This window comes from Halichoerus grypus, chromosome 5 (genome assembly GCF_964656455.1).
Source record: "Halichoerus grypus chromosome 5, mHalGry1.hap1.1, whole genome shotgun sequence".
Classification (NCBI taxonomy): Eukaryota; Metazoa; Chordata; class Mammalia; order Carnivora; family Phocidae; genus Halichoerus; species Halichoerus grypus.
The window spans coordinates 92000098-92025967 of NC_135716.1; the positions used below are offsets into that span (position 1 = coordinate 92000098).

Below are 25870 nucleotides of genomic sequence, written 5' to 3' on the forward strand. Positions count from 1 at the left end.
CACCATTATCCAATGACATGTTTCTCATTTCCACCTATGAATTGGTTGGGGGGGAAACCACAACAGTTATGATCCATGATCATAAACTTGCACTGTTTGAAAAGCAATCCAAGAATCATTTCTTCTAACGCACAGGTGGTTCTGTGGTCAGCAGCCAGACCTTTGACAAAAAGGTGGCAGGGTCAGCCCCAATTTATAAGATACTCTCAGTGTCAAAGAATGAAGCATGCTTAGAAACCCCAACAGTGAAAGCCCGCTGGTGGACAAGCAGACTCCAGGTATGAGAGCTGAGGTGGTCACGGAAGTCTGCTAGGTCGTGGACCCCAGTGAACCCACCCTCCCAGCTCCCTGCCTCATGCAGCTCTCTTCTGTACGTCTGGGCTGGGGCTCTGGTAGAAGTCGTGCTGGGCCAGTTCCAGGCACAGGCCTTAGAAGGCTTTTGTGTTCTTGGGAGCCCTGAGAAGACGTCTACCTACCCTAACGAAGAAACTACTCCCCTGAAGGGCTCTCTGGGGAGGGAGAGAAAGAAGCCCAGCCCCAGCAGCCTCACCACGTGACTGCAATCACACAGAAAATGTTGGTCAGACCAGCAAAAGAGCCTCCCAGCTGAGACCAGCCTGTGAGAATACTAAAAAAATAAAAGGTTGCCCTACACTACTACATTTGGGGGGGGGGGGGCGGTTTATACAACAATAATTAAAAGAGGTCCTTTGGAGACATGATGTGACATACAGAAAAGTTAAAAAGTTTTGACCAAAGGCTCAAACCTACTGCTGTGTTTTTTATGATTTTATTTATTTATTTGACAGAGAGCACAAGCTGGAGGGGCAGAGGGAGAGGGAGAAGCAGACTCCCCGCTGAGCAGGGAGCCTAACCTGGGGCTTGATCCCAGGACCCCGGCATCATGACCTGAGCCGAAAGCAGATGCTTAACCGACTGAGCCACCCAGTCGCCCCCTGCTGCTGTGGTTTTAAGGTCCAGGTGTTGTTTGCTAACTGACTGAGCAAAAAAACCAACAGGCTAAGGAATGGCTACACAGTGCAAGCCAGCCATCTCTGACAATCCTCTGCATTCTCTCCTTTCCAGCCTTGAAGTTGGGAGTTAAACAGAATCATATATTTAACAAAATAGCTAGCACCCAGCCTGGCACATGGTACGCAACTCAAACATGCTGATGAGTTCTTTCAAGTGTTCTGAAAGCAGTGACATGAACATGAACACATCTATCCAGAGGCACAGGGGAGGGGTGCGACCCCCAGGAAGCACGCAGTCCCCCAACCTGCGGCTAGGGCTCTCCTCTGCAAAGGGCAGCCGCCCTCTACCACCTGCCCCGCCCTGACAGGGCAGGAGGGGTAAATGACATCGGACATCTGAAAAGCCCTCTGTCATCCCCCAGGCACTGGGCAGAAAGGTTAGGAAGTATCTTAATCTATTTACAGTATCTCACTTTTTGTACCACAATAACCTTTTATTTTTCTCAAAGTTTTCAAATAAGCCCCTAACTCCATTCCTGCCAACAAGCAGGACCACTGTACCTTTTATGAGAGCTAACAAGAAGCATCTTTTCTTTAAGAAACTAAAGAATAGGCATTCTTTTGACAACCTTCAAAAATAGCTCAGTCGATTCCATAAGGTCATCTTTGAGAACACCCCCAAAAAAAGCACTCACCATCACTCCGCAACTAAGCGCATCAGGTCAGTGCCACAGGGAAGGCGTTCCATAAAGGAAAATGGGAACGGCCTGCCAGTCAGCTGAGGAGGACTTGCTATTCTGATCCCCGGACTCGCTCTTTGTCTCTTCGGATTCCCCCAACCCTCCTGTCTGTTTCCACACTCTACAAAAGGGTTTAGAAGTTATATTTCTGGCCCTGTGATTCTTGCAGCCACCGCTGGGTTTAGAGCCGATTTAGCCCCAGAAGCGGCAGGGGACTGAGCCCACACAGTGCCAGCAGGGACAAATGCCAAGCCCGCTCCAGCTCACACGGCCTGGCTGTCCTATGGGCAGCCAGCCCTGCCCAAGGGCTCTATTAGAGAGCAAAGGCGCCTCCCCTTCCCCGGCCATCTCTCCACCCCATAAGCAGGGTCTCCCTCCATGGGAGGAACCAAGGGGGCCTTTCTGAGAGCAGAGAAAGGAGGAAAACAAAGGGTCCTCGAGAGAAGCCAAGAGGAAGATACGGGGCACCAGCTGGACATGCTCTCCCCACCCCCTCCCCGGGGCTGCCGGAAAGGTGCTACCCTTGGGTCTCCCCAGGAGCTGGGGTTAGTGGCTTCAGGGTTAGCAAGTCAAGCTGGGCAGTTGTTGGTCATGGCGAAGGACAGGCATGAAAGGTATGCAGCAAGGTTGTGGGCCATATGGCACAGTCGGCCCTGCCCTCCCCCCCAGGTCTCCCCCCCACCCCTCCCCCAGCAGCATAGCTGTGTGGTGAGGTGCCAAGGCTACTGCCAGTTTTCTAACACAGCACAGGGTACTGCGCCCGGGCTGTCTGGTTTGTCCCCTCCCCACCCCTGCTCCCATCCAGCCTTGGAGGGAGGGGCCAAGTGGGAACCGTGGGGCGGCGGCGGGGGGGGGGGGGGATAGTCAGCCCCACCACCTGGACGACCCAAGGGGAGACAACGCACTTCGCTTTTCCACCCCACCACAGATGGGGTTCGCGCCAATGAGGGTGGAGGCCAGCGTCTTGGCCACTGACATTAAGAGTCCCAAATATCACTCGTCTCTACTGCAACTAGAGCTAGATTTCTCTCCACCCCCTTCAGCTTGAGCAAAACCAGTCCTGTCCTGGGACAGGCCGCTTCCCGCTGGCTCTATCACGGCCACTGCCTCGTCCTCCGGTGCTCCTGTCACCCGTACCCAGGCCTGTGTGGGCAACTGTCCAAGCACAGCAGGGCACTGGTCTCTCGCCAAGGGACAGGGAGTCCCAGGAGTTCCAGACAGAGCTCTGAAGGCAGCCAGCGTTGTGTCTCGGGTGCCCCCAATGCCGGGCTCTGCATGTGGCAGATTTTTTTTAAAAGATTTTATTTATTTGTCAGAGAGAGAGAGAGAGAGCACAAGCAGGGGGAGTGGCAGGCAGAGGGAGAAGCAGGCTCCCCGCTGAGCAGGGAGCCCGATGCGGGGCTCGATCCCAGGACCCCGGGATCACGACCTGAGCCGAAGGCAGATGCTTAACCGGCTGAGCCACCCAGGCGCCCCTGTGGCAGATTTTTAATGCAAGTCTGCTGGTCATTCTCCACCAAAAACTGGGGGAGGGGTGAAGAAAGCAGAGCTAAATAAGCAGCAGGGACGTCCTTGCCTTCAGAGCCCCACAGGCATCTGCAAAGGACTCGGAGACATATGATTCTGCTGTGTGGAGCATGTGACTCAGACACCGATTCCCTCCAAGGACGAGGCAGGATGGCAGCCGCTTCCAGTGCTAAACCACTCCGTCCTCAGGGGGTACAAGCTCAGCCAGAGGAATGAAAGAGGGTGCGTGCCAACACCAAGATGGTTTGGCAGTGCGACCCAACTCCAAACCAGGGCCGGGCCACCTTCCTGTGTCCCAGCCAAAAATAGGACAAAGCCCATTGTTCTGATACCCAATAGGGTGCCCTTGGCCGTCTTGCCAGCTACACGATCACGGGCCGTAATGGCCACAATTAACTAAGTGCTCACCGTGTGTCAAGCAGGATACACACATCGGCGTGGATCGCTGGAGGAGGCAGGAGAGCCCAACGAGATGCCAAACCCAGTCATCCCAGGTGATCCACTCACTGGTAACCACGTGAGTGCCAACTGTATGCCATGCTCCAGGCCAGGCACTGGGGATCCAATGAGAGTGAGACCCGGCCCCTGTCCTCGGCCCCCTCCTCAATTTGTGGCAGAAAACAGACAGAAAACGGGTCCAGGAAACACAAAGTAAGACCATCTAGAGAAACTCCCGCCCATGTGCACCAGGAATTCTGAACAATAACAATCCTGATCATAACAGCTGTGCTTGTAATAGCAAACAAATAAAATAAAATGGAAATAACATTAGTGGCCAAAAAAAAAAAAAACAAAACCAAAACCAAAAAACCCAACCCTCGAGAGAAACAAAGAGAGAGATGCCATAATGGGGGCATTAACTGAAGCCCAGCTTCTTGACAACTGGGTAAATCCTAAACGAGGCCTGCCATGTTATTTTCTACAAATTGTTTAAATCCCCTAATCCCCCATTTCCTCCTCTGTAATATTGGGATGAACACTACCTAAATCAAACGGTTCTGTGAAGACTAAACGTGACAATCTATACAAAGTGCTTACCTCACGATAAATAAAAATAAATAAAATATGATTATCCCTTTTTTAGTTACCCACAAAACAGATGATATGCATAGATTTAAAGTATGACATCTTGATATATTTCTAACTTTATCACATGTATACATTTCCAAAACGCTCAACTCTCCAAAAGTTCGGGGTCTCTAGTCTGCACTTGATTCTTTACTGAGGGTCACCAGGGTGGCCACATAATTTAGTGCCTAAACCAGGACACCTCTGAGAACGGGGAAAAAAAGGAATGAGCAATCCTACCAGGACAAGGATGTAAACCAGATGTAGCATTTTGAGCAAACTGGAGGGGCTGGTCACTTTGTCCACTGTTCACAGGCCAATTTCAGGGGCAAGGCCAGCAGCCATCACAATGCACCCCCCTCCACCACTTTTGGGAGCTGCCAAGCTTGAGAGCTGGCCCAATAAGACTCCAACCTGGATGAAGCCACCAACGGTGTCACCCCACCCAGCAGTCAGGAAAGTCAGTGGACACGGACACACACCACCCTTACACACACACACACACACACACACACACACACACACACACACACAGATCCTCCCAAAACCTGAAGAAGGGAGTCAGACCCTGGTCCCGGCACCTGGCACCTGTCCTCACCCCTCACGTGCTATCCGCCAGCACGATGTCAGTCAGCGGTCTTTTCTGCCTCTCAGACGTGCCCCTTACCTCAGGTGTCCCAGGCTGTAGAACCGGGACTCGCCGTCGGTGGAGCGGACCACCTGCAGCGTGAACATGGGTTGCAGCTGCCTGAGCTCCAGCAGGACGATGGCCAGGTAATGGATGAAGAGGAGGGCATCCACCAGGGACACGGCGTACTGCACGATGCCCTGGTAGTTCCGGTCCCGCGAGTCCAAGATGCGGACCCCGTAAAACAGCCAATAGGAAACCACAAAAAGAAAGATGAGGACCAACAAAAGGGCACGGAACACAAACACCCGTGGCACGTCGGCCCTCTGCTTGCGGAAGAAGAGCGCCCAGGTCCCGATGAGCAGAATGAGGAGCTTGAATGCCACGGAAATGAAGAGTCCCTCGCAAATGGTGCCACAAGGCTCCAGCTCGTCCCTCCACAGGATGGGGGGTAACAGGATGAAGGCAATGGGGGTGAGGAACACTAGAAGTCCGAGGACCGAGGCCACAGTGAGGCCCAGGTAGCGCTTGCAATCCAGCCCCACGCTGTCCTCCATGTCCTTGCTGATCCTGGCAATGTCCTCCTGCGAAATGCTGTGCTCTGACGTGCCTGTGATGGCCGTCGTGGTCTCTCCCCAGTTGTCATCCTGATGGGGAGAGGACAGTGAGCGCGAAGAGCCACAGGCGGCAGGTCAATGGTAAAAGCCACGAAGCCAGCCCTCGGACACATGGGAGCCCTGCCTCCTCGAACCAACCCACACCCACGGGCAAGCCTAGAACGTGCAAGCTGCACCCTTCAAACACAGGAACTGTGAACCTTGACGACCTTTGCTGAAGTTTTTCAAGCTGCATGTTATATTCACCTTTTCAAACAGAGAAAACACAGTCTAACCTTTTGGTGGGTGTGTTGGGGAGCTTCATTACTCTAATGTTGACGATCATCCCCCGTGTTGGAATCTCCTGAGACGCCCTGGGCCCTGCAGTAAGCCATCCCGCTGCGAGACCTAACATAACAGGGCTCGCCTATGGCAGAAGAAGACTCTGCGTTCTCTTCTTAGTTCACGGCTGGGTTAAAAAGGCTGACGAAGTCCCACTCCTGGAAGTGGGGCATTACAATACCCTCCAGCAGCTCTGAAAAGCTATACGTACAAATCACAGCTGACCCATAGCTAGTTTTTTGTTTGTTTGTCTGTCTTTATAATTATCAGCGTCAAGCACTCCTGGACCATGTTTCTCACTGAGCAAGCTAAGCAAATTCAAGTACCGCTGGCCAGGACAGCTCCAAAATTCCTCCCCGAAAACACACGTTCTCATGACACACTGAACATTGAGGGCACAGAACTCCCGGGCTATTGCAATGTGTCTTTGACTTTCTTGCTTTCTCTCTCTTTTTAACCTCTGAGGTAGTTTCCAGTAGGACCAGTCCCTTTAATGAACAAGACCCAGTTCTTAAGGTTTTTAAACAATCCTGCTGTTTTGCTGGCAACCTGACCCCACTACGAAGCAACAAGAGAGCAAGAAGGCAATGAAAAGCCACACGGGGTCCACAGAGGTTTTGCCTCAGAGATTTGTGTATATGATTTAACTTGGAAAAAACAGTCTGATGTAGGGGCAAGCCGGGTGAAATTCATGTGGAAGACAACAACTTAGAAAAATCTAGTTTAAGTTGACAGCTGAATCAGCAAGACAGGGAACCCACGAATAATAACCTTAAATCTAGTAATGATCAGAAAAATATGATTTATGAATGTATAGGCTACAGCAAGGCGTGATGGCGGTGGCAGAGGTCTTGACCTAGGAACAAAGAGTTCATCAACTTGGAAAGTTACAAGTGTCACACACCATGAAAGAAATGACTCTGCAGGACAACAGACAGAAGCCACCGAGACTCTCACACATGGCTGAGGGAAGTATAAAATGGTACAATCGCTCTTGAAAATGGGTCTGGCAGTGTCATATAAATTCAAATATATGCTCAACTGTATGATCCAGCAAATTCCACTCCCAGGTTTTTATCCAAAATAAATGTAAACATATGTCTGCAAGAAGACCTGTGTCAGAATGTTCTTAACAGCTTTGTTCGTGACAGCCCCAAATGGCACCCCTCAGATATCTATCCATCAGGGGAACGGGTAATAAATTCATACAACAGAATACTCTCAGCAAAAATAAAAAAGGATGAATTGCTAAAAACTCACCAAAACATGGATAAGTCTCAAAATCATTATGCTGACTGAGAAAAGTCCGAAACAAAAGAATATGATCCCAATTATATTAAGTTCTAAAACAGGCAAAACTAATCTACAGTGATAGAGATCAAAACAGGCTTTTTATCTTGGAGAGGTGGGGATGGGGACGGGAATTGACTGGGAAGAACATAAGAGAACTTTGTAGAGTAATAAAAATATATATATATATATATATTTTGACAGTGGGAGTTACATGGGTTTATTCAGCCGTTTGAACTTCTCAAACTGTACACTTTAGATCTGTTCATGTCTCTGTGGGTAAATTTACTTCAATTAAAAAAAAAATCACCAATAGGGGAAAAAATAGCCACAAATTCAAAGATCGACAGTACTCGTAATATAAGGTAAGTTCATAAAATACTTTACTTTGTAACACTCTGGAAGAGTATAGGGCAAATACCAGATGCCATGTTTTGTATTGGGCCTACTATTCAGGTGCTAATCAATGTGGAAGTAATAATTACGAGTATCTCACGGTCATTTTGTTGACCACTGCACTGCTATGGTTTAGCTATTGACCCTTTTTCCCACCAAAGAGTTGCTAACTAAATCCCCTGTACATTTTGAGAATGGATGTACATCTGGGCCTAAAAAATGTAATGTCCAAAGGGTCCTCTTAAGCTTGGGGTTCTTAGAACAGAAAGGATCTACGATCTTCTAATCTGATACCCAAGAGCCTGAGGCTCACAAAGGTCAGGACTGCCCGCAGTCACAGAGCTACTGAGAAACACAGCCTCCAAATGCCCGTTTTTCCATGCTTTTCTCCTCACATCAACTTGGTGTAAACACCCACAGCTTCCCAATACAGCTTCCCAGTGGGCTACAAGACGTAGAGAAGCTGCAAAGAAATGCCTTCACAATGGGCCCCCAGCACCTCTGAATCCGCATCTAGAAGGAGACTGACCCCCTGCAGCACTTCAAGGTGGTCCAATCTTAGGAGTGGCCCCAAGCATCCAACCATCCCTCTGGTCCTCCCAGAGCTATGGCAGGTAGTGCAAGGGTAAGGACTAACGACACGTACTCATCACTGGACAAACTCCACCTTCATCCCACAGCTGAGCTTTGGGTCCCAAGAGCACCTTGTGTGCTCTGAGGAATTCCAATTTTAGTCCATCTCTCTGCTTAGAAATGCAGATGTCTGTGTACCTGCAGGTGTGAGCATACATCGGTTTATAGGGGGCCATGGCTAGCCACGCAGATATTTCAAGAGCTGTGGAGGGTATGCACACGTTTCTGAGGACAACTCAGATGTTTATTTAGATCAGGTGGGCTGCCAGACAGTTAGGACCCAGCAAGAAGAACCCACACAGTGTCTTTTAAAGATTAATACATTGCCAATATTTAAAAATTGGCTGATTTCACATAAAATCCTAATTTCCAGCTTTTCTTAAATACCACTAGATCCAGGAGCACTGAATTCCTGCATTCCTGAGTGGTAATAAGAGTCCGGAGCTGGGGAGCTGCCGTTCCTCTGACAGAAGAGATGCATTCTCTAGTTTGCTACAGACCCGACAACCAAGTGCCACCCAGGTTGCTGCTCACCCCCCAAGCTTGCCCGATATGTTCTGGCCCCTTCTCTGTGGGCCAGGGCCTATTTCATTCATCCAGTTTTCCTGTCAGGCATCTAAGTGTACAGATCCCCAATGTACTTCGTATACCTCGTAGGTCAGTCTGGACTCTCTTAACCTCTTGTTCCCCACAGCACTTGGGGCTTCTGGAGACCGTTTCCTTCCCTGGCGTACTGTTCCACTTTGGAACGCGTCCCCAGAGACGACAGCCTGTAACTTTCCCTTTCTCTGCCCTGTCATCAGCCCAGCGGGCTTCTTTTCAACACCATTCAAAGCAGGCCCACCAATCACAGCTCAGAAGAATCCCCAAGGTAGCCAATGGCAGGACAGGCTGTCCTTAGACCAACAAGAAACCACGAGACATAGAGAAACTCATTACCATGCTAGAAAAATAAAGGTAAAAACCCAAGAGAACCTACTGCAACAAGACTTAGGAAAACATTTACTGAAAAGAGTCTTGATCAAGGCGCAGTGTGCTTACAGACTGCCTTTGATCCTTACCTGAACTTCCTCCGTCCGAGTAGAATCATTTGCCAACAGGGGCTCTCCGGTGGGAGCTTGAATGGTGACAGATTTTTCTGACCCTCTGCCATCTTTATTCCGGGGTGATTTGTGTCTCTCTCTATTTCTCTCCCTGAAAAAAAATGATCATCAGCTAGCACATTCATACTATGTGAATCACCTCTCACTGAAATATATTATACATTTCATTTTGAGTTAGGAAAATTCTACACACGCATATATATATACACACACAGACACACAGACACACACAGACACACACACACACAGACACACACACACACAGACACACAGACACACAGACACACACACACACACACACACACACACGGTGCCAACACCCATGGAAGCCACCCCCTGCAAGGAGTAAGCTAATTTTTACCTCCTACTTAGTATTTTCTTTCTGCCATTCCAAGACCCAAAACAAAGACTGTCACTCCTCCCTCAACAGTGGAGTTAAAAATAGATTTTTTCAAAGCCTAAAATTATGAATTTTAGAATTTCTGTAGCTGAGGCACATTTTACTGTAAAATTACTGACTTGATTTGGTTATAATATGCCTAAATTTATTTTCTAGGGCTTTCTTGTGGGGACAACACTGCAAAATATTTACACTTTGGTCTGTCCAAAAAAATCTGGGACACATTGTCACCCTACACCTTTGGACAAGTTGAGAAGAAAGGAAATTCTAAACCAGTACAAAGAAGCATTTACTTCTCATTCCTACAAATTCAAACTGAAAGTCATTCCCACAGGTTCTGGATAAATTCAAAGGCACCCAGAGGAACAATAAAAGCCAGGACAAATGACACCAAGAGGTGCGTGTGTGCGTGTGTCTGTATTTTCAGGCTTCCTAAGGAAAGGAGGCTGCTGCCTCATTTTACTCCAGATGAACTTCCTGGGTGGTCTTCCAGGGTAACTGTGAGAGCACCCTGCCACGGGGTCAATCTTGAAATTACGAAAGGACTCAACCGCTGTGCGAAGCTCGGAAGTCACAACCTAGCCATTAACCACCCATGGAAACTGGCACTCCTGTCCCCCAGCTGTGAACAGTCAGTCCAGGAGCCTGTCTGTCGGTGTCCCCTGTCTTAGAGACTGCCTTGACACCAGTCCTCCCTTCAAACACCTGCTCTCATTCCCAAGGCTCCCCCCACCCCCCCGGCAGGACAGAGCACTGCACACACAGGCTTTGGGGACAACAGTCAGATCTCAGTTCTGCCCCTATTAGATGTGTGACCTTGCACAAGTTATTCAACTTCTGAAAATCTCAGTTTCCTCTCTGTGAAATGGGGATAATGATAATACCACACAGATAATGTATGCAGAGCTTGGTACGGGGGCCTCGGAGGAGACATACAAGGAACTATTAACACACAGTCCAACTCCTTCCCTCCACAGCATGTCTCCTAATAACCTGCTACTTAGCCAACAAAATCACATGCAGTCTTCCTGTGGGCAAACTCCAACCTTATGAGCACCTCTCCAGGATAAGCATTGGTTAGTTTGTTCAAAGAGCAGGGAGGCATCCTCGATTCCAGAAACTTTCAGTTGAGAGCATCTCTAATTTCTAGAGCATCACTTATCATCCTGATCTATTGTTAAATTAGAGTGTAGAAATACATGTGTTCCGATCAACTTGGGTGTTTCAGTTTAACCAGGTAACTGAGGGGGCAGCAGAAAATCTGTTTACCTAGAGATGTATCTATCAATGCCAATCATTCCACTCCCCGCTCCAATTTAGAGAGCGCTTTATTAGGTGCTCTATGATATTAATTTCATTCGATCCGGACAATAACTGTATGAGGACAGGAGTCTTGTCGCCATTTTAGAGATGAAGAAACCAAGGCTCACGGAGGTTAACTGATTTGCCAAACTCGTAGTAAGTGGCAGAGCAGGATGTGACCCCAGGTCTGCTCCCACCACCTCGATTCACACCCGCAATGCTGCGCTGATCTGAAGAGCAACTGGGGAAGATCCGGCAGCATGAATATTCCTAATGCTCGTCCTGACACCCTCTAGCTGAACCGCTGGAGCTCTGAAATCTGCCTGTGGGGCTACCGTTAGCAGTCACAAATGCACTGTGAACTTGGGACAGCACAATGCAATGAGCCCAAAGCTCTGGGCTGCCAAAGACAATCACTTCAAAAGGTCCCAGTGTGAGAAACAATAAACAATTTGGGAGAGCCTTCCCAGGTGCCTGGGCCGTCTTTGGGATGATCTGTGTGGACGAAGTCTAGAACCCAATTCCCAGGGCCTCTGTCGGCCAGACCCAGGAGCCTCCTCTTCTATCTTGTGTCTCCATCACCCCCAACTGTTTCCCCAGCTATCAACTCTTTCTGTCACCAGCCAAGTCATGTGCTCCCCTAACCCCATCTATCTATTCATTAGTCCCATGGGTCAAATCCTGCGACAGCACAAATTCCGCTGGAAACCAAAATTCTTTCACTGAATGCCAAGCGCTGGAGCCCGAACACGGCCAAGGCAGAAAGCAGGTGGGGGACACACCCAGGGCTGGAAACTGCCTCGCCAGGGCCAGCCATCACTCTGACCCCTGGCCCACCCCACCTGGCTCTTAAAGGGCCCAACGGCATCCAAAGGAGACACGATAGCCTGAACCATTCCCTTGGTGACATCTGGTAAACCAGATAGGAGCCTATTATCTGATAACCCCGGGAAGGGAAGGTTTTCTCATCCCCCAGAGCCAGAAACCCAAAACCAGTGCTTCTCACACCTGAGTGTGCAGAGACACCACCTGGGGTGGGGATTTAAGTGCAGATTAGCTGGCCCCACTCCTAGGGAATTCTGGAAGGGAGACAACAGGAATCTGCATTTTTACCAGCACCCCAGGTGATCAGGATGCAGGTGGTCCAGGAAACTTTCCCCAAGGTTCTTCCACCCAAATGTTCCCAGGGAGAGGGTTGTGGTATTGAGTGCTTGGAGGTCTGGCTGTCTGTGAAATGCCTGTAAACAGCAGGGGCTCAATCACGGGAGCATTATGCTCAGCCATACAATGTCGAGGTGTAGAGTAGCTTCTTCATTAAAATAGCATTAAGTGGATGAGGCTGGGGAGAAGGTTCAGGCCAGTGTGCATCAGGACTCAGCATCAGCATCAGCGTGCATCAGCCTTGTGCTGGTCCCTGTCCTCAAAGGAGCAAGACCTGTCACACAGCTTTTACAAAAATCACTGGTCATGAATTACTGCTCCAGGAAGGCGTCTGAGCCAGTACTAAATAGAGAAGTCCAACAAAAACACTGCCATTCAGTGTTGTCCAGGGTGCAGAGCTCGGACCACAGGATGGCTGCTTCACTGCACAAGGATCCTCCCCACATATTCATCTCGACAGCTCCCAACACTGGGACTCCAAGCAAGTGCCAAGTGCACTCTGGGAGAGGGCTTCCCAGTGGTGAAGACAATCTGTTCATGGGATCTAAGAGTGGAAGCAGGAGACATGGTGGGGGTGGGGGTATGGCTATCAAACCACAAAAGGCCTGTTACAAACCCATGCACACTGGGGAGTGTTTCCAGCTCTGCCTGAGTGGTCGGGATCCCTGGTGCCCCTGCCGGGCAGGCATGTCGGCCACAGGAACCGCTGTATCTTTACCTTGGAGTCCGTCTCCATGCGACATCTGCCCGTAAGGGTATAGATCAGTGTATCTGTGCTTGTGGGTGTGCAGGCGAGAGGGTGGGAAGAGCAAGCAGCAGCAGGCAGGAGGCCCAGGCACATGTCTGTACCTGCTTGCGTGTGTGTGTGTGTGTGTGTGTGTGTGTGTGTAAACGCATCTATTTAGTCGATTCCAGAGCTGAGCCCTTGGGGGCTGCTGTAAAACCCCCCGGTTCCAGCCAGAACCCCCATCAATTCCTGTTCCCTTCCCGCTACAGTCTGCATTTCCTGGGAAGACCATTTAGCTCTGTTTCTGTTGTTGGTCTATTTCTATTTGGGGAAAGCCGGCCCCACCAGTCACTCCTCCCTTTCCTTCTCTAGCACCACCCACTACCTGTCCCTGCCCTGCTGATGGCGGGGCTGTCTGGCTGCTTCCGCTGGCTCCGCACCGACCGGGTGGGAGGGCCGGGCACAGCGCAAACCGACTCTGAGGCCGCCTGGGAACACAAGCGCCAATTCTCTCCGCACTCTTTTGAGCATTTCAGCACATTAGTCACATGAGTCCCCCCCGCCCCCCATTCCCCCTACGGGATACCCCTGCTATTCTCCATCTAGCACAGCCCCGGGGGCGGGCGGCGGGGCGGGGGGGAAGCTTGGGCTTCCAAAGGGCCAACAAGTCAGGCCCGAAGCCTGCTAAGGGTACTTGCTAGCCTCATAAGGTCAGGCAATCACACTGCCTCTCTGCACCTCCCATTTTATCACCTGCTGAATGGGGATACCACCTCCCCACAGCTCTAGGACTGCCGTGAGGATGGAGGCCAGGGACTGAGGGTCCTCGCAGGTGCCTGCCAAGTGTTCCTTAGCATCTCAGGCCACTGCTGTACGTGACACAAAGAACTGCTACTCCAGGCTCAAAAGGTAAGGTGAGGTCAGCTGAAGTCCGCACCATTTTCCCAGCAAGTTGACTAACTGGACACCCTCTGGAGAGAGCAGACATCACAAAACCAGACCGCTGACCTCTTTGTTGGAAAAAAGTCAGTTGTCATCTGTTTGGATCCCAGCCAGCCCCCCAAAGCTGATGACGGTGTCACTGGGCATATCAAATTTGGTGCACTTCATTATTCCTCTCTGGGTGAGAGGCCTGCTACAATTACCAAAAAGCAAGGTCCCTCCGCTTTCCTACTTTTCCATTCAAATTCCTGACAAACCGCTGAGCAGAACAGCCTTCATGGGGACCCCCTGGGGGTTACCATACCCTTGGCTGGGGCTAGGGCCTGCTTATACACCGGTGAGGTGTATTCTTACCGCTTAATATTCTTTCTGCCCTGACACAGTACTCCCCGGCACGCACCATCCACAGACTGCAAGCTTTGCCCCGTAGTTCGTAGTTCGCTAACTCGCCTTAAAAGGCCCTCAGAGAATTCACCGCATGTGGGTGTTGTTTTTTCCTCAAGAACCCACGGAATCTCTGATGGCCATCCCTTCCACCCAAAGCTTTTCTGAGTAGGCATTCAGTAACACTCCTTGATTACTTTATTAAAAGGCTCAGCTTGTCCTATCATTTGCCAGGTACCTTCCACATGGGTCCAAGAAGGCGCTAAGAGTTCCGCACGCCGTTTTAATTGGGAATTATTCTCTTAAAGTCACCATAAGAACACTGCTGGATCAATTTCTGGGGGCCCCAAGAGGCCTGAGAAAAGAATGGAGCACAGCCCGGGGCCCTGACGTAGAATAGTCAGGACCCATGTGAGGCAGAGGAGACCAGAGATGGTTCCTCCTCAGAATCCTGTAATGCGTCATCCCTGATTCATCCCCAAGCACCAGCAGCACCCCAAATTCCTACTTCTGTCACTGCCGTGTGGAAAAGAGAAGCTTGGCACGCTGACAAGGGAATGGCTTTCTCCAACTGGATGATTCCAAATGGCTATTTCTGCTGTTTTAGAATGAATCTGATTATGTTCACCCGCTGGTTGAAATTTGTGATGAATCTTTGATCACCAGAGGGGTTCTGACTTTCCGGAGACCTGGGCTCTGCCGTGTCACCTGAGGCCTCCCTCAGCAGGCTTCTGTTCAGCATGCTGCCAGAAAGGCTGACCCAGGCTCCAAGAAGAGTTCTTTCACATCCTCTCCCCACATTTTTATGATTTTAAGACCAATACATGAAAATTTAGAAAATAATGGAGGTTTCAAAAACAAAAAACAAAAAACCCACCCATAATCTTAATAATCCTATACTCAGAGACAGGACAGGCATGGCCAATAATGTTACCATTCATCTTCTCATAAAAATACAGAGCTATTATAAGGCACAAAGTTTTGACTCTTGTTTTTTATATCATGGCCTCATAAACATGATTTCTCAGGTCATTAAACAATCTATGTAAATGGTTGTTTTACATTCTTTTATTCTGTTCAGATTTTTAATTACAAGACACACCCTTGTGGAAGGCTGAACGGGTACAGAAAGATAAAGCAAAAACAAAAATTCCCATCAGTCAGCATCTCGTGTCTGGCCCCTTTCCTGTGGGTGACCACTGCGGGCAGCTCGGAGAATACCCTTCCAGACCTCTGGCTGCCTGTGTACACCCAGACGGGCTCACATAAATAAGTCAATTAGATCGACACATCTTATTGCTGCATTACAAAACAAAGTCCCGCTCTGCATTCAGCTACCCGTGTGAGGAACTGCTTGGTCAGGGAAACGCCACTTACAACCACCGTTCCCAGCCCTCGTGGGGCTGTGACCGCAGCTGGGCCTTTGGGCTGTGGCCAGTTGGGACCTTTGAATGTGGTGCTGAAATGCCACGGCCGTTAATAGCATTAATACAGTCACTGGTTAGTGACCTCTTACCTGTGGGCCGTGTTCAATGCTTTATATGCACAATCTTAGTGAATCCTCTCCACAGCCCTGTGAGACGGCTGTACCCATTTCACAGAGGAGGCGGCTAAGTAAGAGGCAGCACTACAACTTCACCAACTGGCTCCTTAACCTCTCCATCCATCCATTCCCTCGTTCCTTTACTCACCAAACATTCCACAGGTCTGGAGCACAGCAGGCTCTATGAATTACCAGTGCAGACCTGTGCGTGCTGCAGAGAGGAGGGGACTCTGGCCCCCATCGCCCCGGATGGCGGGTTTTCATTACCCAGGCTTGTTCACTGGGAAAACTCGTCAGAGAGAAATATGGCACTGGGCCAACCCCACCACCTAGTGTATAAACCTCAGGGCAAACACCTAATGGGTAATGAGTCAGCAACTTTAGGTAAAAAGCAGCAAATCAACACTTTTTTTTAAACTTTCATTTACATTCTTGGTAAAGCTTTGGGAGAACCGTCATCCATGAGAAGTATTTAGAAATGACAAATATTTCCACTGCAGGGAGAAACTTTAATTTAAAATCAATTGTGAGAAATTAAGGTCATCGACTGCGATGGCAGCTATAAAATGTAAACTGGTGGTATAGTTACTCCCAGCGCTTGTTAAATGCTCTTAAAGCCCGGCTTCTCCTGCGCCTGTGGACCAATCCTCCAGCATCCACAGCCCCGCAACCCGGCTTTACTACTTGAAAAGTGAGTCGAGAAAGCTGGACCGACCTGCGAGTTCCCCCAAAAGGAAATGTGGGACAATCAAGAGCTTACATACCCTTGTCTGTGAGATTTTTTCGAATGACTCGAATAGTAAGAATATCCAGAATATGTGGATTCGGTATCCATAGCACTGGGGAGCTTGCTCTTGAGAAGTAGCAGCACTGTTTCTCCTCAGAGGTAGAGAATTTCCACCCACTAGACTCCTGAAGCCACAAAGGGTCTGGAGATCCAGGAGCCACTCTTCGACGGGAACAAATTCTAGGAAATGCAGGCAGAAAAAAAAAAAAGATCATTAACTTTCAAAGGCAACCCAAAGATTCTAGAAGATAAATGACAGTAGCCACCTCCCCTCTGGGGTCTCTGTTACAGAACAAGTGAGCAGGGAAGGAGCGTCTGAATGCTAAATGCTTCCCCAGGTGTCCGGGAGGGCGACAGGGAGGTGCTGGGCAGGCTAAACCCCTACCACAGCGGCCGGGCCTACCAGACGTGGGAGAGACCTGGCCCCTGGCCATTTCCCGGACACAGCCCCGCTGCATGGGTCCAGGCTGGAGGAAGTGGCTTCCCACCCGACAGCCCACACAGTGCCCAGCCCCCACCGCCAGTTTGCCCGTTACAAGAACAATACCCAGGCAAGCAGTTTGTAAGGGATTTTGCTCATAGTTTCCGAAAGACAATTAAAAAAAAAAAAAAGTTCTCTATCTCTTTAAACCAGGAATCCAAAGTCCTGAGAATTTCTCTTAGGGAACTAATTTTTTTTTTTTTAAGAAAAACTATTATCGCATTGTTTACAGCAGGAGAAAGCGTGAAATAACCTAAATGCCCCCAAAGCGGTGGACTAGGTAAGGAAAACACGATTCCTCCGCCCAGAGAGATATCATAGAGCTGTTTAAAATAATCAGGAAGAACGGAAAGTTTTACAACATAATGGTAAATTTAAAAAGCAGACTACAGGACTGTAGATACGCTCTGATCCTATAGTTATAATCATATAAAAGGCTTATGTAAACACAGCGATTAAGAGGGAACAACAGAAAAGGAAGGGAAGCAGGTGATTTATTCTTTGCAGGATCCTGGGTCTTTCCCCCACATTTCCATTAGATGTTGCTTTGCAATAAAAATAAACTGGAAACACTTCCAAGTACTTTCCTGAGGCCCACGTGCTAAAAAACCCTTTACTTCTAAAGGCCTGAGAAGCACAAGTTTGTCTCTCCCAGCATCCTGCACCCCAGTGCTGGTCTCCGCCCATCAGGGCTCCTCCTTCCAGTGTCCCCCCTCCTCCCCTGGGGGCTGAAACTGCAAACAGAGCCAGTGACATAAGTGTGAAAGGAGAACAAAGGAGCTGCAAATGCCACAGCCCTACCCCTCCTGGGAGGGGGCCAAGGCTCCCTGAACCTCCACTGCAGCAACCTGCAGGCCTGGAGCCGATCTCCTGGTCACCTCCACACACCAACACAGCTCCCGGCCTCAAATACGGCTTAAGAGGCCTTTGCCCTTAGCGTTCATTCTGCCTGGAAGTGAGGTGCAGTCATTTCCAGGCACTGTGACCACGGGGGCTAGCCTCCCTTGTCCTGGGTGTCGTGACTCATGGTTCCATTCCTCCTCTGCCACCAAGAGCCCCAGGCGAGCAGTGGGGTCTAGCCAGAACACTTCGCCGTCTGATACAACCCAGGAGAAGCCACTTGCCTTCTGCAGCCTCAGACTCCTCATCTGTCAAACTGGGATAAATCACAGGGTTGATCTGAGAAGGGAAACACAGACAGGATCTGGAGCTGCGTTCCAATCCCCGGCTTTCCCCACATATTTGGTTATGTAACCTTGGTCAAATTACTAGTGCTCGGAAAACCTGCGCTGTAAAGTGTGAGTCCCAGAGCTGCTGGGAGAAACAAGGGGGCTCCGGCTGCAGGCGAGCCCAGCCCAGGTGGCAGGGGCAGCGGGTAAGTGAGAGTTGTGGCTACAGGACTCCCCGTTCAGGCTCTGAAAGCTGATGTCCCTCCTCCTCTTTCTCAGCAAGAGGAAACCTTGGACAGGAGCAGGGCAGAGCTGGGGCCCCACTGGCCCTGCTCCTGCAGCCCATCTGCAGACAGCACGGGGCGTACGTCAGCCCCTGGGGATGCTCACTAGCCGTGCAACCGAGCAAGGCAGTTTCCCACCTGGAAAATTGCAAATGAGGCCCCTAGTCTGTGGGCTGACTGTGCAAACCAACGTGGTGGCGTTTTTTTCAGAATGCTGAGTTTTGCTCCTGGACCACTTCCACTTTCCTAGAAGACTGCAAGAGCCACTCATCCTCTTTGCTCCCGACTCCGCCCCCCACCGCTTTCAACCAGCAATTTCAGCAAGTTGCCAGCGCCCTCGATTCTCATCTCCTTTCTGCTCTGGGCTTTGCTGCTTGTTCATCTGTTTTGTACCTGGCTGACACCTACATCAGGAGGTGAGCCAAGATCCCCAGGCCTGCCCAGCATGAGCCTCTTTCCCTAAAGGCCCTTGGCCCGGCTCTCCCATCATCCCCCTTCCCGTCCCCACTTCCAGCTAATTCTGGCTAAATGCTGCTGGGGTGTCTCAGAGGCAGATGACCCAGGCCCTGCAGACCTGGGCTGGTGCTATTCATGCTTCCTGGTTGCGACATTGCTGAGCCACTGTTGCCCCGCCCCCCATAAAATGAGGCCATTTAACATGAGCTCTTCCTAGGTCAGTGAGAGCAATAAACCAGGCTCCCTATGTAAGGCACATGGTAACCCAGGCTCCATTCCCCTTCCCCCTCTGCAAGAGGACATCATTCCAAGTCCTCATTAAAATCTCTGGCCATCCATTAAAACAACCCCAGGCACGTCCCTCAAAGGAAATCATGGGCTCCCAAGTGCCCTCGGGGTAAAGGCTTTACCTAACTCTACCAGCACCCAGGTGCGGGTTCTCCCACAAGTCCTACCTTGTACTCCTCAAAGGGGTGGTCTGTATATGCTGCCATCCCCTCCCTCTCAACGGTCACCCCAATTCTCCTCTCTCAACACTCCACTGAAACAGCTCTAAGTGGGCCAAATCCAAAGGTCACATCCTCGTCCTCCTTTCCCTAGACCTTCTGATCCCATTTCTGCATTCATCTCTCTCTGTATTTAGCAAGCAGCTCAAAGGAGAGCATGCTAAGCAATGCTGGGACACAGCAATGACAAGGGAACGCACACGGCGCCCGGTCTTCCCAGAGCTTTCTGCTGCCGGCCATCCTCTATAAACAGGACAGCGCTGATGCTACCAGGTCTCCAACACTCCCTCCCTCTCCCCCATCAAGTTATCCCTTAAGGTTCCAAACTCGCCCGTTGTTTCTTCTCCATCCCATCCATGGATTTACTCCAGCATAAGCTCCTTGGAGACGGGAGCTACCGTTTACCTACCGTAGGATACTCTGCACGTAATAGGTACTCGATAAATACTCAAAGAATAAATCCCCAGTGCGCATCTCCCACCCAGCTGCCTCTTGTTCCCCCTGGGATTATCAACATCCCCACGAGTGCTTTCTGGAGCCCTGGACTATCTTTCCAATGTCCTCTGCCAGGGGGGTATAGTCATCCCATCAAACCTGTCCACCCAGCCCCGTGCCATTTCTGATTCTCTCTCTCTCTCCCGTGATTCCCACACATCCCACTGTCACTAAGTGCCATCTGTCCTCAGGGGCCTCCCCTCACTCTCCTGGTGCTCAGCCACCCACCTCCCCCAGGCTTCCTGGACAGAGGGCTAACCTATTACAAAGCCTGCAGGTTTCCCCATGGAATCCGGTCTCCGGTCTAGGCTGAGCTCAGGCTCCTTCCCCAAGTCATGCTGTCAACTCCTGTCCCGGATCTGAGGAAGGATTCAGCATGAGCAACAGGAAGCAAACTGGCAAAATCCAGAGCGGGCTCATTTTAAGGGCCAATGAAAGAGCGTGGATATAGTTAACAGAAGCACCCATCGTGGAGCTTATCACTGCACTGATATATTTACGAGATAGTTGGCTCGTATGCACAAGAAATTAGCAGAACTCAAATAAGGTCAGAGGGATGCCTTATCAGGAAGATAATAAACTAGTGAAAAGGAATCAGGTTCCCCTGGGTGATAAACAGATAGGTTGGTGCACTGGCCGGAACAGGACAGTCATATAAAGGTGTAAATATGGATCCTGGAATCTGGAACTCGCCCTCTCTCATCCTGACCCCGGAGATGACCCACACTGGGCAGTTGGGCAGCTTCCAGGGTGATCTTCCATATCACAATGTGGATGTCACTTCTCTGCTTACCCTTCCGTGGTGTCCCACTACAGTTGGAATAAAACACAAAATCCTCCATTTGGCCCACAGGGCCCTGCCCACCCGGCCAACTGTACTCTCCTTCTCAGGTGCCAGGCCCTTCGAGGCAGCGGGCTCTTCGTAGCCTCAGAGCCTTGGCAGAGCCCAGTATAACGACTATCCTGTCCACATGCCCTCTTTAGTCCAACTCCTACCCATCCCTCTCAACTAAATCCTGCTTCTTTCAAGAGGCCCTTCCGGATCCTCCAGTCTATGGGAGGCCCCTTCATAGCACCCCATACTCTTCCTTTAGAGCACAATTTCCAATTCCACAGGGGCGTGATGACTTCACGTCTGGCTCCCAGAGAGCAGGGACCACGTTCAGTGCGGTCCGTCCGGCTCCTAGAATGTAACAGGCACCCAATAAACGTGGGCCAAGGAAGGGGTTCTGTGGCAGACCTCAGGCTGTGGAGGGCACAGATCCGCTGGGGAGGGAACCTTAGAGGCTGCCCATCTTCCATTCTCAGTTCGCCAGGGGAGGACAGCAACGCAGAGATGAGGTTAGCAGCGATGTGAGAACCACCGGCTTTTGGCTCACACAACAGTCTCGCTCAGCAGCAAAGTGTCTATTCCAGACACACTAAGTAAAAGTCAGCAGCAGTCTCAGTTCAGCTGCTGCCCAGGGCACCCTGCCCAGCCGCCTCCCCTTGCCTTCCTGCCATTCGCCCCTGCAGCACCTGGTGTCTCAGCAGCCACAGGCCCTGCTTGGGGGGAAGCTGGGGACAAACGCCAGGATGGGGCCGGAGCTGGTCAATTCACATCTCCTGAAGGCCAGGAGGGCAGTGCTGAGACAGGTGCGCTTTTGCCTGCGCGGCAGCATCTTCAATTCTGGGAGCCCCAGGGCAAAAAGGTCAGAGAGAACCCCTTCGCCCTGCTTTCTTAAAGCGAAGATCAGTGGCCTCAAAGAGAATCTTTCCCCAAAGTTAAGTTCACCCACATAAAACAGACCTGACTACTACTTAAAAGAAAAACACAGTGTTCGGAAAATCACATGAGGGAAATAACATGTTACGGTAATGACAGTGGTAAACATTAAGCTAACCTTGACGAAAAGAAAATTATAAAAGCATCAACGGCTCTGCCGACAGCTATTAAGTAATTAAGGGAACTCTGGTTTGGAAGGTAGAAAGTTATCTCGCGAGGGGTAGAGAGAGAGACGCACACTGCATTTAAAGAGCCGTTCGTTCTGCTCCTTCCGCAGTGGAGGTATTTCCAAGGGAAAGAAGTTTCTGGTACAGTCGTGCTTATGCAGACTGCGCATGTTACTGTTTATCATACATATGATGCTAAAGGGTTTACTCCATTAATTATTTTTTCCCCACTAATTATTATCTTTATTATGTGTTACAGTGGACATTTTTCTCCAGGTACCCCTTTTCGGTTACGTGGCACTCAAGGGGAACACGTAAACTGAAATAATTCTGTTCAAGGTCAGCTCTTCTTCGACAGAGGAGAAGCAATGAACACAAGTTCTGGAGTTAATGCTGTCACCCTTCAAATCCTGGCTCTGGTTCGTATCAGCTATATAACCCCAGATCAAGTTACTTAACCTTGCTGTGCCGTCTCCCTAACTCTTAACAACAGAATTATATTTTCCTTACCGGCTCATGGTGGGTATCAAATGAGAGAATTCACAGTCATTTAGAACAGTGCCTCGCACACAGAAGGCACAATGGTCAGGCATTATTATTTATCAGTAAAGTAAAATTCCTCCAGTTAGGAAGACTATCTTGGTATGGCACAACACCTCCGTATCCCTTGCATTACACTTAACATACATTGTTTGCTCAGTGCTACTCTACCCTGAATGAATACCATTAACTGTAGGTAATCTAGTGATTTCCATTCTGTTCCTTGGGCCTCCTTTTACCAGTCCCAGGTTGGAAGTGAATATCAGACAGACCAGAAAAAAAAACTGTGTTTTATTGCATTTATTTGGAGGACCTTGGGGTAATAAGGGAGGGTGGGAAGAAGGATGGCAAGCTTTGCAAAACATTTTGCGGAACTTGTGGTCTATAAACCATAAAACATCATCCAGGTTGGTCGCTATGTGGGGATCAGAGGGCTTGTGGCATTTGTGACAAACCCAATGATACTTGCATTACAACAGACCTCTTATAAGTGAATGATCCTGGGCCGCTGTACACAAGCAAATAAAATGTCAACCTCATTTTACCTGTTTTGCCAATGATTTCAACTCGCCTTCCTAGAATAACTGCTCTTGGCTCCAGTCCCTAATTACCTCTGAAACACCCCCCAGCAGCTGGGTATAGATTTCTGAAGAGCTGTGAATGGTTAACGTGTCTGGGGTTCTGTGATGTAGATCTGTTTTCAAGTGACCCCCTTATCCCCTGCTAGATTTTTAAGCTTCAAAAAATCGATTTTACGAGTACTACCTCCTCTGTAAATCCCATGGTGCCAAGTCCAATGATCGCTGTCCAATAAATGGGATTCAGAAAGACCCTGATGGGGAGAGCAGCACGCACCTTTTCATCAGGCTTCAGGCGAGACCAAAGCCACTAGCAAAAACACGGTCCAGCCGCAAGTCCACTTAAACCTGTCTTGTCCACCTTCTGGAAAATGGCACAGCACGATGCCCACATCACATGCCCGTACACAGCTAGTCCCCTAGCCACAGCTAATTCACTTTAAGAGAGAGAGCATGGCACTAATAATAAAACAGACTACAGTTCATCGTGTGCTTCCTATGTGTTGTGGGCTGTTTAAATCATTTGCATGTAATAGCTCACTTCATCCTCAGAACAAGCCATATAAGGGATAACAAGTATTCATGTCAAGTTACAGTTAAGGAAAGCAAGGTCACAATAAGTGAAGGAGCCAGGGCTTGAACTATGGAAAATGGAGAGCAATATAGCAATTACCAGAACTGTTTATTTACACACCGGAGGGGAGGCAACAATCACAAATTGTCCCAAACCACATGTAACCCACAAAGAATTTTGCAATTTCACCTCCTGCTCACAGGTTCAGTGGCCCAAGCATTGTGGGGAGTCTGGGAGAAAAGAATCTGAAACAGTTGTAGGGAGTTCTCAGCCCAAAGGTAGACACTGCCTGTTAAAATCCAATGTGATAAGCATGCATGTGATGCGAGGTCTGGGGTAACAGGGTGTGTGTTTGTGTGTGTTAGGGGGATGGAGGAAAGAACACCTTTCTCACTCAACACCTGTTTATTCTTCAGTGGACTGGGGTGACACGGAATTGGGGCTTGTATGGAAACTTTCCTTTATGGTTCTGTCCTGTTGCTCAAACACCTAAGACAATAAAAATGTCCTGCATGGCAAGCTGTCCTTACAAATATGCCATTCTCAAAATTCTTCTCCCATTTTACTTACAAATTAAGTCGCAACCAAGTCACATTGCCAAGGCTGTAACAGTGAAAACTTCACACTCGATGTTTCACTAATTACCTTGAGAGACACCAATGTTTGGGAATGCTAAATGCCCATGGGTAGGTGAAGAGCGTTATTTCTCTGAACTGCAGAATAAAACAGTTTCCTCCCAGAAATCAAAGCCCCAGCTATATCACACTAATTTAATTCAACTCTAAAAACTCTAATTAGTGGTTACATAAAATGACTAATTACTTATCCCTGGTTTTAGACAGTTTCTGCCATGTCACTTAAAAGGCCTAGGAGCTGTGTACTCAAACAACCCACCCCCAGGAAGAAGAATGCTAATTAGCATTGTTGATGGGTGACACAAGCTATAATATTTTCCAGCAACTCTGTAAAATTTATAAACATATCAGGGAAAATGCCAGATTCTTTACAGCTTGCTAGCTTTTGGCATAAAGGTCTAATAATACATGCATTTCCAACCACAGCCCGGTCTAAGGGTTTAACAAAATGCACGCGCCAGCCACACAATCATCACAATAAAGCGCTCTGACATCTCTTAACGAGGAGCTAAACGGGCTCACAACACCTTCTCGGCTGGGCCATTATACCTGGTTTCAAGATGTGAAAACCGAGCAAGAGATTTCTCAGCTCCGAGGCTCAGCAGCTCATCTCCGGGCCGCCAGGCCACGGCTCCGCCCCACGCCTGCCTCCACCGGCGACGCGTTTAAATTTTTATAAAGCTTCACACTTCTCTGGGCGCGTTGCTTGGGACAGTTCAAAGACTGCAGGAGGAAATGAGATCCTGCCCGTGGCGAAGGCTGCCCCGGCGCGGTGATTTCCTCCAACTGGGACACCTCGGGCAGAGACTTGCCGGACGCCTTCTGCTCCACCCCGGCGTTTTTTGAAAGTAAACTCCTACCTGCCTGTTGCGCTCTCCCGGGCGCAACCGGACTCTCCCCCGCCAGGCCTGCGGGGCCGGCTCAATTTTGTAAGCGAGGTGTGAACACAGGCCGGCTCTGTGTCGGTTTCTGGCCCAGGGCCGGGCGGCTCCGGGGGCTGGCGGTTACCGGGTCGAGCCCCGCGGTGGGGTGGGAACCGCGGTGCGCGCCCGGTTCCCGGGGGGCAGAGGGCGGCCCGGCCCCCGCCCGCAGGGCCGGTAGGGCCACCCGGGTGCCCCGGGAACGTTGGCCACTCCCCGCCGGCCGGCCGGAACGCGCACCCCGGGGCGCACCCCAAAGTGCGGCCAGGGCAGAAGGCGGCGTCCGAGGCGTGGGGAGGGAGTGCCCGGGTAGTGGGGCGCAGCAGCGAACGCGGGGCAGGGGCCGGGGCAAGAGGGGCGCACCTCGCGGGCTTGGGAGAGGAGTGGGATCCCGGGAGGCACGATCGGGGTGCGGTGCGTAGGCGGGGAGCAGGCTCCCGGCTGGAGGCGAGGAGGGCGGGGACCCGGGGTCCCAGTCCGGGGTGGGGGCGCGGGGGCTCCGCTGCGGGGGCGTCTCTCCGCGGGAGGTATGCACCCGGCGCCCGGCCTCTCGCGGGACTCACCTCTGCGCCGGCCGTGCGGGCTCCGCGGCCCGCGCTCTCGGCTCACAGCGGCCCCGGCTCTGCGGCCTGCGCTGGGCTCCCTCAGAGGCAGAGCCCCGCCGCCGCCGCCGCCGCTGCACTGCCGCTTTCCGCTTCCTGTCCCGGCGCCGCCCCGCAGCCCGAGCCCAGCCCTGCGAGCCCGGCGCGGCCGCGAG

The 25870-nt window shown here is 50.4% G+C and overlaps 1 protein-coding gene across 2 annotated transcripts in view; it reads right to left on the reverse strand.

Annotated features, from left to right (window-relative positions):
* Positions 1 to 25835, reverse strand: part of VANGL1 (VANGL planar cell polarity protein 1) — a 51510-nt gene extending 25675 nt beyond the window's left edge. Inside the window, exons 1-5 of one of the 2 annotated variants that reach the window (XM_036113343.2) lie at positions 25677 to 25809; positions 24743 to 24916; positions 16521 to 16723; positions 9256 to 9388; positions 4977 to 5584 (exon numbers count right to left, since the gene is read on the reverse strand). In XM_036113343.2, coding sequence (XP_035969236.2) covers positions 4977 to 5584; positions 9256 to 9388; positions 16521 to 16591 — 812 coding nt within the window. In that variant the 5' untranslated portion in view covers positions 16592 to 16723; positions 24743 to 24916; positions 25677 to 25809. Of the gene's footprint in view, positions 1 to 4976; positions 5585 to 9255; positions 9389 to 16520; positions 16724 to 24742; positions 24917 to 25676 lie in introns of both variants that reach the window. The other variant, XM_036113342.2, reaches the window with a different exon arrangement.
* Between the last annotated feature and the right edge of the window lie 35 nt (positions 25836 to 25870).